The 12,990-nt window shown below is 34.8% G+C and overlaps 1 protein-coding gene across 1 annotated transcript in view; it reads right to left on the bottom strand.

The window, feature by feature from the left end:
• Wdr11 (WD repeat domain 11) overlaps window positions 1–12,439 on the bottom strand; it is a 55,276-nt gene extending 42,837 nt beyond the window's left edge. The window contains exons 1-6 of the mRNA XM_005412176.2: window positions 12,293–12,439; window positions 11,178–11,289; window positions 6,294–6,447; window positions 4,965–5,138; window positions 2,603–2,789; window positions 310–475 (exon numbers count right to left, since the gene is read on the bottom strand). Of these exons, the coding sequence (XP_005412233.1) occupies window positions 310–475; window positions 2,603–2,789; window positions 4,965–5,138; window positions 6,294–6,447; window positions 11,178–11,289; window positions 12,293–12,378 (879 nt within the window). The 5' untranslated portion in view covers window positions 12,379–12,439. The remainder of the gene's footprint in view (window positions 1–309; window positions 476–2,602; window positions 2,790–4,964; window positions 5,139–6,293; window positions 6,448–11,177; window positions 11,290–12,292) is intronic.
• Window positions 12,440–12,990: the final 551 nt, after the last annotated feature.

Here is a 12,990-nt window from a genome sequence, read left to right as displayed (position 1 = left end):
AATGAAAACATACACATAATTCTCAAGTTTTAAAACAGAATGAACATTTTTAAAATCCATTAAGAATCCTAAAAAAACTATCTTTATCCATGTGACTTAAATACTTCAATAAACATCTCAGGATCAATTAAAAGAATGTGTAGGGCAAATCAAGCAGTTAGAACTTCAGAAAAATACGAAATACAAAATATAACTATTAATCTTTCAATAAACAAAAAAGTGGAACTAGTCACTTTTGCAAGATTACAGCTTTTCTCTAGATAACATTCATAATAACTTTTAGAAACATAATTTATAAACTGTAGGTACCTGTAAAAATGGAACTCCTGTTCGTTCTATTGCAATCACACCAACTGTTTGATTCACCTCAAGGTCAAGGATTAAAATCTCTCGAGGATAAAGCAACAACATGTGATTCCTTTTTGAAGGCAGATATGCCAACTGGAGGCAATCATTGAGAGTTATGAATTCAGCACTGAAATAGCATCAAGATAAACTAGTATCAATATCTGTATTAAGATTTAATTTACAGGAAAAGACCTCATAAAGGATTTAATTTTGTACTCTCCACACAGAAATTGTTAGTGAGAATGTACAACTATTTCCTGAAATGTACAACATGGGTTAGCATCTAAAGTTTAGATTTCTGTCAAGTACCAGAATCCAAATTATGACAATATTGAGTAGGCACTACTGTTTCTAAACTTTCGATGTATTTATTGTAAAATAAGATAAATGACAGTACTATACAAATAGTTTTGTAAGATAGTTTGATTTTTTTATTTTGCAAACAGACATAGATTGTTCAAATTAAGACTCGATTAAAATAAACATTTAGGGTAGCTAGGACCACTGTACTAGAATTATTGAATTACTGTATCTTTATGACCTATATAGCAAATCACCTTCCTGACCTTCATTCATTTTTTTTTTTTTTTCTTTCGGCAGTGCTGGGGATTGAACTCAGGGTCTCACATGCATGCTAGGCAAGAACTCTACTACGGGGCTACATCCTCAACCTACATCATTCACTTTTAAATTGTCTTAAATCTTTTTTCAAACAAACTAGGGTATTTCATTCACTTATATTACATCATTTCCTGTAGTGTAAATAAAACAGATGCAACTACAAGGATTGTAAATAGATAAAAATCATTCTAGTAACTTGTGATCACTGTATCTACTTAATCACAACCTTTTATATAAATTTCAATAAAAATAAACACAGTTAAGCACTATTTTATTTTTACATAAAAGTTTTATTGAGAAATTTTGACATTTAAAATAGTTAATAGAGGGATTTGTATTGCATTAAAATTCTGACTGCCACTTCTTAGTTCAGTGAGCTTGAGTAGTGAATTTAAAACAACACAGGATTAAGGTTTCCTCATCTATAAAATGGGAAAGATATTACTATGCAGGACTGGAGTAAGAGTCCTGGGTAATGAAAGTACTTAGACCAGTTCTATTTGAAGGGATAAATAAAGTACACATAATTCAAGATGCACATGTAACTCACACAACAGAAAACATAACAGTCATTAACTTTAAAACTATTTCTCCTGCCACATAATTATTTATGACAGGGAATGCACAAAACATAGAAAGGTCTAGCGAGATATTTAACCAATCATAAATCATCTCAACAACCTGGGAACAAACTCATTAGTAAATTTAACCAGCCTATGGCTTAATATATGAAAATAATATTTATCCACACATTTAGAATGTATTTGTAATATAATTTGTCTTTTACCATATATCATTAAGTAACTATCCACAAAAGTCTAGATAGAATAATCTGAGCATGTTAAAGATAAAGGCTGCCTTAAATGCAAAAACAAACAAACAAACAAAAAAAGCCCAATCAGTAAAAATATGGTAGGAAAAAGACAGAAATCTATTTCTAAAGCACAAATTAGTTACTTGAAATTTCATTCAGATGCAATTTCTTAAACAGCAATATCTCACATTTTCTGAGTGGTTATAACTGCTGCATTAAGTACATACTTATGGTTATGACTGCTGCATTAAGTACATACTTATGTCACTGTATCTGCTAATTTTTGTAACAATCCTATGAAATACTTTAAAGCCCCATGTTAGAGATGGGAGACTAAAATTTGCACAAGATTAAGTGACTCTATTCAGAGCCATTCAGCTACAGCTAACTCCAAAACTTGGTTCCTCAGCAGGATAGGAAACATAATCACCTGCATAAGAAAGAGACCCATATTTTACTGGCTAATAAGACTGCACAGAGCTTAAATAGAGAAAATGTACTGAAATGAAAATCCAGCTTTTGTTTAATTTTTATATATTCAACAATGATAACTTTGTAATCATCTTGTATTTTCAGAACTACAAATCAGAAGTGAAAAATTTTAATCTGTAAAATTCAATGGGAGAATTTAAGCAAATAGTGGAAGCAAAGGGTCTCTGTTAAATGAATTGATCTACTAAAGAGAAGACAAAAGAATTTTTTCTCTAATAAATTTAAAATTAGAAATGAGAAAGATGAGATTTATCTTAGTACAACTTCAAAAATGATCTCTTCATATGAAACAGATGAATTTTGTTAGTTTTACACTTGTTGACTTACCTAGGTTTCTCTTGAGTGATTAAAATTTTTACTTTATTAAGAGCCTTCTTGGCTCCTGTGGCTGTAGCCAGCTTGTTATGAGCTGGACTGGAATGTGGGCTGGAGATGTATACTTTTTTCCCAGGGCCTGAGGGAGGCTTGGATGGAGAGAAGTCTGAGATGAATACAATGCCCTCACTGGTGAGTACTATATTGGGAGAAGCAAAACTCTGATTAAAATTTAATCAAGTTAGCACAGAGTTTTATTCCAATACAATTTGAGAGCAAGATAAGGATAACTTTAACAGTACAGCAATAGCAATGTTATATAGTCAGATCATCATGGGAATATTCTCCAACTTGAAGAGAAACAGGTGGTCCATTGGAATTCATCAAAGGTTTCTAAGTTCAGAATTCTAAATTATGTCACATATTAAAATGATACTAGAAGGTTTCTGGCAGAAAGAACAAATGTTTGTTCTTCCAGATAAAGTCCATGCACAGACTTTCATTAAAAATCTTTACTCATTATATCTCATGATTTCAAAATACAAACACTTTTCAGAATATAAGATTCATATAGGAAGAAAAAACATTTCTTATGTAAGAGGATCTGCATATCATAATTAAAGTTCAAATATTTGATGATCCTAAATTTTTCATGATTATCATGAATTACTAGTAAAAAATAGGTTTTCTTTCCTTCTCAAGCATCAGACTGAACCTCAGGATGAAGAAGGAGTATTCTTTTCCCATTATATTGAAAAAGACTGCTGATAAAGACTTTTTAAGTACCCATGAAATAAATATATTTTATTAGTATAAATAATGTTTTTTGATAACTGAAAAGAAAAACCTCCTTCAACACCAGGCTGACTTACTGCTGGGATACAAGGCAGGAAAACGTCATGTGCCCTGAGTCCTGGCAGCTAGTGAGGCTAGTGTAGACATGGGGATCAAGGAAGCATTCAAGATTAGGACAACCTGAGCACACTCTGTGTGAGTAAATAAAAAAGGTTAGGGCAACTGATGCTTTGAAATATACGGTGTTTTCAATCACAGAAATGTAAAAAATTGATGTCATCAAGCAAGCTGAAAGCCTTGTTTCCTTTTTAGGTCTCAGAACTCAACCTTCAAGGTCCTACTGCCTTCCCTTCTTTTATGATAGCTCCCGTCCCTGCCTGAGCTGAGTCAGATTTTCTGTGTTCCCACAGCAGTGCATTCATGTCAGCAAACTGGTGGGTGAGCAAGTGCATGAACGTACAAACTCATATAAACAGTTATACACACAAAGGCCCAAATATACTGTATTGCAGTTAATGTATAGCTATGTTTCCCATATTAACCTCTACTTGTCTTTTTTTTCCTTCTTCAACACACAACACACACACACACACACACACACACACACCCCTCTTCAATAAGTGTTAATGGATAAGTCAGAATTTCAACTAAAATAAAAGTAAAATCCAGCTAACAGCCACAGCTGACCACAGCTAATTCCCCTACATCCTTGAAGTTTCCGATTATCATCAAAAGAAGGCCAACTTTAACCACTCTAATACAACTTGACCAGTTGATCCTCAATTCCTCTCTACTCTCTTTATGGTATTTTATTTTATTTATATCACCTCTTAATATATCTCTTAATATATCAAAACATATTGAATTTATAATCTGATTCCTTCTCACAAGAATGTTAACTCTTTGAAGGCAGGAATCTTTCTCTTGGTTTTCAAAATAGCAATAGCTCAAGAAATATCTGTTGGATAACTGAAGAAAGAGTATTTTCTAAATAAGCCACAGAAATATCTGTCTTAAAAACTCCCTCAGTTTTAGATCATTTGATCAATTAGAAACATCAAATACTGGCCAAAATATCTCTATAAGAAAAAAAAAAATTCCCTGGGCTTATTCTGTTCTTTATACACATCTGTTCAGGGCACTAAAAGTGAGTGGCCTTAATTAAGATATTTTTTTAAAAAGCAAGAACTTAACTTGATCACAGTCTAAATGATTAAAGTTCTTTAAATGGTTCAAGTTTTTGGTTCAAGTTTAAATGTTCATAGAAACTCAAATTTAGTTAAGTCTGAATTTGAATATCACAGTAACTTTCTGTCCCCCGCTGTACTAATACTATTCACAAATTCAACATAATTAAGGCAAGATTTGCTGGGCTTAAATTCTTAACTATGAAGATACCTGTGAATTATATGGGTTTAAGATATAGAATTTAAGACCCGCAGCTACGTGGACAAGATGTGCTTTTCCTATTTTTCAGTCATTTTAACATTACAGATGTTATAGATACGTATATTATATCTATGCAGTCTTATTATTAGTACCTAATTTAACTCACTTTCCAAAAGCAATCATTACTTACAAGTTAAATGTGAGGGATCAAAAGGGTCAAAAGAAAAAGAAAGAATGTTATCTGCATAGCTTTTCCTCCACAGTTTGGTGCCGGTATCTGCGTTCCAGAGCACAATGTAATTTGGTGGGTGGATAGCAAGCAGTAAGTCTCGGGATGCATCTTGATTCCACAACCACTGAACATCTACAAAAGACAGATAAAGGCAACACTCAGGAAACATCTACTTCAAACCATTTTGCTCACTTGTCCTTGGTACCTGGTCTTTAAAATATAATCCTTAAAATATTAACCCTTCCCAATGTGATATATATGTGTGCTTTTCAAGATTAGAGAAGAAAAATAATTTCATATAAAAATAAATTGTCTGTGCCAGGTGCAGCGGCATAATGTCTGTCATCTCAGCTGCTTTGGAGAGAGATGCAGGAAGATTGTGAGTTTGAAGCCAACCCAGGCAACTTAGTGAGACCCCCATCTGAAAATAAAAATATAAATAAAAAAAATTAAATGAGTTCTTTGGTTAAAATCTCAAGTAATCTAATATACAACTTTAAAGAAAATAAAAGGTAACTTGTACTACTGTAATCACTACTTAAAAGTATAAAAATCAGGGCCTGGGAGTATGGTGCAGTGGTAGCCATGTCTAGCATGCACAAGGCTCTGGGTTCCTCTCCAGTACAGAAAAAAGGAACGGAAAAAGAAAACACTATAAAATCATATGTAAGACTCGCTTAGCCATGATCAAGATGTCAAACTCCCCCAGTGCTTTGTGGAATTACTTAATAAGACAATGCAGTTTTTCATGATTTTTTAAGATACTAAATAAAGATGTAGTTTAGTACCTAGCAAATGGAAAGTATTCAATAAATATCTTTAAAATCATCATTTAAAAATTCATGTAGTCCAGGGAATTTCTCAAAGATTTGTGCCTAAAGAATGCAATATTGGTTCTAAGAGAGTGACATAAAGAAATGATCGATTTATATGAAAATAAGAATAAGATTTTTGTTTATCTCTGTTAATGCAAAGAAAGCACTGATAGCTAATTCACAATAGCATTTCAACAAAGTTTAGTCACACCAGCACTTAGACTTTAAGATTGTTTGTAGTGGCTTAATTTTCTCATGCTTATCTAATACTGATACTGAAACTAATGGTTTTACCAAAGCACAATTTCAGGAAATATACCCAGAAGTATACAGATAAAAAAAAAAAGGCTAGATTTAGAGCTGTAGAATGCTAAAGACATTTAATGGTTAACACTGGAAACAAAATTAAATCAATGGGGTAGGCAATCAAAGAGTGTATCAAGATAAGCTCTGAAGAGAGCACTTTCCTCACCCTGGATAGGTTTGGCATGCTCCTGGATCTCACACTGAGCAACTCCAGCTGCCACATCCCAAACGATGATCTTCCCATTGACGTCAGCAGAAGCTAAGCGCAAGCAATATGGTGAGCCAATGTTATGGTGATAGTTTTCCCTTGCCCATTTAACCTAGTATTAAAAAGAAATGAGATGAAGTAAATACTTGCACTGGATAACATTAAACATCAGTTTCACAAAACATCAACCCAAATCCATATTACATTTATATTATTAAAATTTTAGCATGAATAAAATGGAAATTCATTTTGAAATTAAATGTTTTATCACTTATGGTATTAAAATATTGCATTTAAAGTATTTTTGAAAATATCACAATGCCCTTGCCTTTAAAACATGAAAAATGATGTGCAGCCTTAATATTTTGGGAAATTCAAATTTAAAAAAAAAGCCAACCTTTTGTTAAAAAATAATAATTTGGTGAAAAAACTCCACAATACCTTAAAATTTAGCTTTCCTAAATGTAATTTAGTGACAAAACATTTAAATCATAAAATTGCTAAGGACAACATTTTTCTCCCTTTTATTCTCATAATTAACAGAAGACAACTTAGAGGCGTACATACATACACACACAAGAAAAAACTTGTATAGGGAAAAATGGAGGGAAAATGCAAACAAAAACCTCCAAGTGTGCATCTTTCATTATAGCAATTTTCCCCTCCCCCAAAAAGCATGCATCATATCTCCAGTAACGTTTAGAATTTTTAAAACAGAATTTTACCAGAATTCCAGGGTAAGTCTGATTCAATTTCTGATCAATGAATATTCCCAGAGGGAGACGTAAGTCACACAGTCCTTTACCATGGGGCAAAGCCTTCCCCTGGCTACTCTCTCCCCTCCTCACTCTTAAGCTAGTCACTACCATCCCTTTCTTCTGTCTCAACATCCTGTTTATTCTCTTTAAGACATTTTATTATATAATGTGTAATTATTTTACTTATTATGTTTTTCACTTCTCATCAACCACGGACTGTCAGTTCTATAGGATAGATCACATAGGCTTTATTCACAATTTTAGTCCAGGACTAGTGTATGGTACCCAAAGATGGTGTTTAGTATGTTTAATAGATAAATACCACAAAACCTTTAAACACACATATACATAACCACATGTACATATACATATACATATACATAAGCACATTCACATATAATGCTCCAGTAGAAAAGTATACTAATAAACAGTGTTTATGAAAAAAAATGTAAACAAAAATTTCTCCAGCATCAGTGTTACTAACTCTTAAGGTTTTACCATAATAATTTCCTCAGGAAAAAAATCTTTTTAATTGCATGTATGTGTATGTGCACTTTTCATGTGTTCACACGTATATTTTTTAATGTGTGGAGGGTTATATGTATATGTGTACACTGCAGAGTCAGTTCTCAGTATGTGCAGATTCTACACATGCAAGCTTGCCTACTCACTAATTAATTTATCTGTAATCTCAAAACTGGTATCTTCAGTGCATTTCCAGTCAAGCACAGAGTGGTAAAAAATTTGAGACATTCAAATGAAGGCAAATGAGACATTCTTACTTCAGCTCTAATAGTACACACAAGTGTCCATGTCACATCTATTTTATATGAGTTTTTTTTTGACTTTTGTGCTTTTTGTTGGTGACTGCATGGTTTGAAATGGTCCCCAAGTCCAGTGTTGCCTACTGTTTCTAAGAGCAAAATATTTAATGTGCCTTACAGAGAAAATTTATGTGAGAACTCAGCTCAGAGATGTGCTGTTGGTCATGAATTCAATGCTAACGAATCAACAATATATATTAAATAAATGGCCTTTAAACAGAAACATATATAAAACAAGGTTATGTATTGATCAGTTCGGGAAAATGCTATGACCAGAGGGTCACAGGAACCTAGATGCTTGGAGTAATGATGTTTCTGTACTCACTAAGTCAGTGTTTACAGTGATTTATAAGACTACACCTACTTTAAATGATACGAAATGGTGTATGCATTTGTATGCATATGTATGTATGAATATGTGTGTAAATTCCACTTATGCAAACTCCAAGCAATGTATATTTAAGAAAAAAAGTCACTTCCACATCATAATCAAGCTGCTGAAAATCACACATAAGGAGAAAATCTTGAAGGCACTCAAAGGAAAAAAAAATACAATTGCATACAGCAAAACCAAAAGGAGAATTTCTTAGAGATTATGTAATCTAGAAGACAATTACTAGAAAACAAAACTGCCAACCCAGCTGTCTACATCTTCTGAGAATATTTTTCAAAAACAAAGGTAAAGCACTTTCTCAGACAAATAAAGCTAAGAAAAATCAACCAAGACATGCACTTCAAGACCTTAAGGTAAACCCTCAGACAAAGGAAGTGTAATCTAGTCTGAAACTTTACACAAGGGAATGAATGCTCCAGAAATGCTATAGGGGGAAAAAAAGAGACAATAAAGTAAATATATATATTTTCATAAATAAAAACCTCTACACTGTGCCTTACATTGGACTTCATGAGGAATGACTGAATGCTTCCCCCTAAACATTTAGAACAAAACGAAGAGTATCCTATCACCACTCCCGTGCATTGTAACACAGGTTCCGCTATAAGGCAATATAACCAGAAAAGAAATTTGAACAAATATCAACCAAAAAATCAAACTATAATAATTTGCAGGTGACATGATTATGTAGAAAAATTGACTCCTAAACTACTAGATCTAATATGTGAGTTTAGCAAGATCACAGGACATAGGTGAATATACAAATACAAAAATCAAGTGTACTTTCTCCCACCTCTTATCATATATAAAAATTACTTCAGAATGGATCAAGGATCTATATGAAAGAGTAAACACAGTAAAATTCATAGAAGAAAAAGTAAATTGTACATCAAAATTATTAACTTCTTCAAAGGATACCATCAAGACAGTGAAAAGAAAACCCACAGAATGAGAAAATACTTCCAAAACATACATCTGATAAAGAACTTGTATTTATAATACAGAAAGAAATCTCACAACTCAATTAAAAGGCAAACAACACAATTTTAAAGTGGGCAAAGGATCTTAATAAAGATTTTTACAAAAGATACACAAATGGCCAATAAGTACATGAAAAGATGTGCCACAACATTAGCCATCAGAGAAATGCAAATCAAAACCATAAGAATACTTCACACCCACTGGTATGGTTATAATCAAGGACAGAGGACAAGGAGTGTTGGTGATGATTTGAAGAAAATGAAATCCTCACATACTGCCAATGAGAAGGTAAAACTTGGAAAACAGTCTGGTAGTTCCTTAAAAAGTTCAACAGTTACCATGAATCAGTAATTTCACTCCTAGATATATATATATATCCAAGAGAAAAACACGGGTTCATACACAAACTTACATAGGACTGTTCATAGCTGCATTATTCATAACAGCTCAAACTGGGAGATACTCAAATGCTCATCAACAAGGTCAACCTGATATATCCTTACAGTGGGATACTGTTCAGCAATAAAAATGAAAGAGCACCAGTGCATGCCCCAACATGGACGAAACTAGAAAACATTTACTAAGTACAAGAAACCCAGCACAAAAAACCCAGATGTTATATGATTCCATTTATTGAAATCTCCAGAACAGGCAAATCTATAGAGACAGAAGGTTTGTGGTTGCCAGAGATGAAGGGAATGGGGAGATGGAAGCTGTGAATAGGTACAGTTATCTTTTGGAGGTGATGAGACTGATTATAGTGATGGCTATCAAAAACCATAGAACTGTGTGCTTCAAATGGCTGAATTATATGATCTATTTTTAAAAGGCTATTATTAAGAAAAGATCCCAAATGTCTATCTCCAATCCTGATCTCTCTCTTAAACTTCAGATTATAATAAAATATATCATAAGCATCTCAAACTTTGCATGTTGAAAATTTGAACTCACTGCCTTCACATGTACTCACCATAACTGCAAACACGGTTATCCTGTTACTCAAACAGAAATCACAGAACAGAATCATTCTATTCTCTGACTCTCCTTTATATTGATCACATAACAGCCATTGGTTTACCTCTTACCCAGCTCCTAAATACGATTTCTTCATTCCTCAGCCTTATCTTTAGACCTTAGAATTTCCTGTCAAAACTACTGCAAAAGTCTCTTAAAGGATTTCAACTGGTTTTAGTCTTGCCTTTCTCCAACAGATCCTCCAATACTGCCAGAGTTTTTCTAAAATGCACATACAGTTATATCAGTCTCCTACTTAAACATCCAAACTTCTTTCTAATCTTATAAAATTCTCAAGATAGCAGAATCTCTTGGGTTGCTTCCTCTTTAAGCAGTTCTACAAGTGAACCTATGTTTAAGCCATGTTTATTACTTATAGCTATGTAAATTCTTCACTTCCTCTGCAAAAATGTTCCTTGATTTTTCATTTGGTGGCTTACTAGCCCCTAAATAGAAAGACTATGTAATCCTCCCCTACCCTCTAAAACTAGGTAGCTCCTTTTCTTTCTACACCATGTTGAACAATTCTTACCACAATGTGAATCCTTCATACTAGACAATGAAATGCCTAAGGGCTTTCATCTTTATATCCTTAGAGCAGTATGTGCTAAGTGCTCAAAACTAATGAAAGAATAGGTGGCCCCAAAAATGGCAGAATTGATGTCTCCCCACAGCTTTAACATGACCTAAGAACTAGCATTTAATAACTCATCCTGAGTTGACATTAAGTCATATACATAGAAATGCTAGGCTAGCCCAAATAGATTATTACATTTAAAAGCTACTGAACATTTATATGTATGATTTAATGAGATCTAATGTATTAAAATTTAGATGGTGTGTTCTGGGGTCAGCGTGGGGTTTCACTTACCTTAACAACATCAGCTTTATGTTTTTCTAAAACTTGAAGAGTTTGGGCAGTATTGGAATCAATCACTACCACAAGCGAATGACATCCATAAGCAATTAAACCTTGCCAGCCCCTAGCAAAACAGCAATGTTAAAACTTAAACACAAAACAAGACTCAACCAACTTCTCTTTTGCCATCTGAAATAAATGATAAATCTAATTCATATGCAACACCATTAATAAAATTATTATTTAAGTCCAAAGGCCCCCATGTAATATTCCATTTAAATAAAAGTTCTAGCTAGGCTTTCAAATACTTGCTGAAATTCAGTTTTCACGTGGATAAAAATAATGATTCTAAGGAATATGCACGTGGAGCTATGCAGATGCACAAAGCAACTTATACTGATTGTAGGCATATGTCTTATCTGATTTTCTTATTCAGCTTCCAATGCTTAGAATCCACAATATGTCTAGGATAAGTATTTGTGACAAGTCCCAGTTCTTCCAACCACATAAAAAACAAGACAGGAGGTTTCAGTCCTCTTGGCAATGTTCCCAGCGGCACGGCTTCGAAATTTTGTTTTATATTAGTCTAATTATTAGTTTTCAGAGGTGCTGTGTTATTTTATTTGACAGTGGAAAGATAACGTACAACAGGGATGACCTGTTGTGGACTAGTACGTCTTCCACAGGAGGAGCCAGAGAAAGATAAAGGTGAAGAAAGGTAAAAGAATAGGTACATGCCTAGAGCTGGGTCTGGAAGATTGTTGAATGAAAGTGACAACAGGCATATGAGAAGGAAGGGAAAAGAGAAAGGGGACAGAGAACTGAGAGTGGGCGGAGGGAAAGCCTGGAGGCTGGAAGAGAATGACACGCTCAAGGAAGGAGGTGCGGAGAGAAAAACAGACACCAAGAGCACGCGGACGAATGTATTTGCACGGTGAATTTCCCATTCGGGCATTTGCTACTTTTATAACGACAACAAAAATGCTTCATCTAACAGAAAATAAAGTAGTAGAGTGAGGGCGGTACCCTGCCTTGGCAAGGCCAAACTAACCAGGGAGTGAAACCTCTTGTTCTTTCCCCTTCCCCTCACAAACTCCTGGCCGATTCTGCCAGCCACGCGCCCTCACCAATCCACCGCCGCCTTGTTGTGGCCGCTGAGGGCCCCCGTAAGGGTGCGCGCAGACACCTTGAAGTTCACGGTGTAGGGTAACATCGCGGCGGTAGCCGCAGCCCTGATGGAGACCGGGAACCAGGAAGCGGCGGACAAAGTGCTTCCGTTCCACGGTCCGGGTAGCTCCACAGGCGCCGCTGTCGGGTTCCGCCAGAGACTAGGGCCGGCAAAGCTTCCGCCGCCCCCAGATTCTGTTGCTTTCAGGTTCCACCGCGCCTGGGTTCCACCTTCTCCAGAATTCCGCAGCCCAGAAAGTTCTAGGTTTGGAAGAAGAGTTGATGCCTGCAGTCGTCTCAGTTTTCTTCAGGTCGAGGAACAGATTGCTGGGAATTGTGAAAAGCAAGGGATAAATGTCCCAATTTGCTACTCTGCTTTTGATCAGTTGTTTAGGACCATTACCAGTGTCAAGTATTGTTATAGGCCTTGGCGATGAGGAGGACACAAAGTTTAGGGGGACTAAGGGGATGAATGACGTTAACTAAATGAAATGGAGAAACCTGAATGAAGTGACTGCTCTAAATATAAACAATTTCCAAATACACAGAACACACCATATCTCGTCTTGGGAATAACTCCCAAGAAGTGAGAAAAGAAGTGCAGTGACCATTTCCCTGTTTTGGAGGGCTAGCTTTCATTTGTAGCTTCTCTCCTGCT

This window comes from Chinchilla lanigera, unplaced genomic scaffold, assembly GCF_000276665.1.
Source record: "Chinchilla lanigera isolate Chin_1 unplaced genomic scaffold, ChiLan1.0 scaffold00150, whole genome shotgun sequence".
In the NCBI taxonomy this organism is placed as follows: Eukaryota; Metazoa; Chordata; class Mammalia; order Rodentia; family Chinchillidae; genus Chinchilla; species Chinchilla lanigera.
Note: the sequence above shows the minus strand (reverse complement) of the source record. Positions and strands in the feature narration are given on the sequence as shown.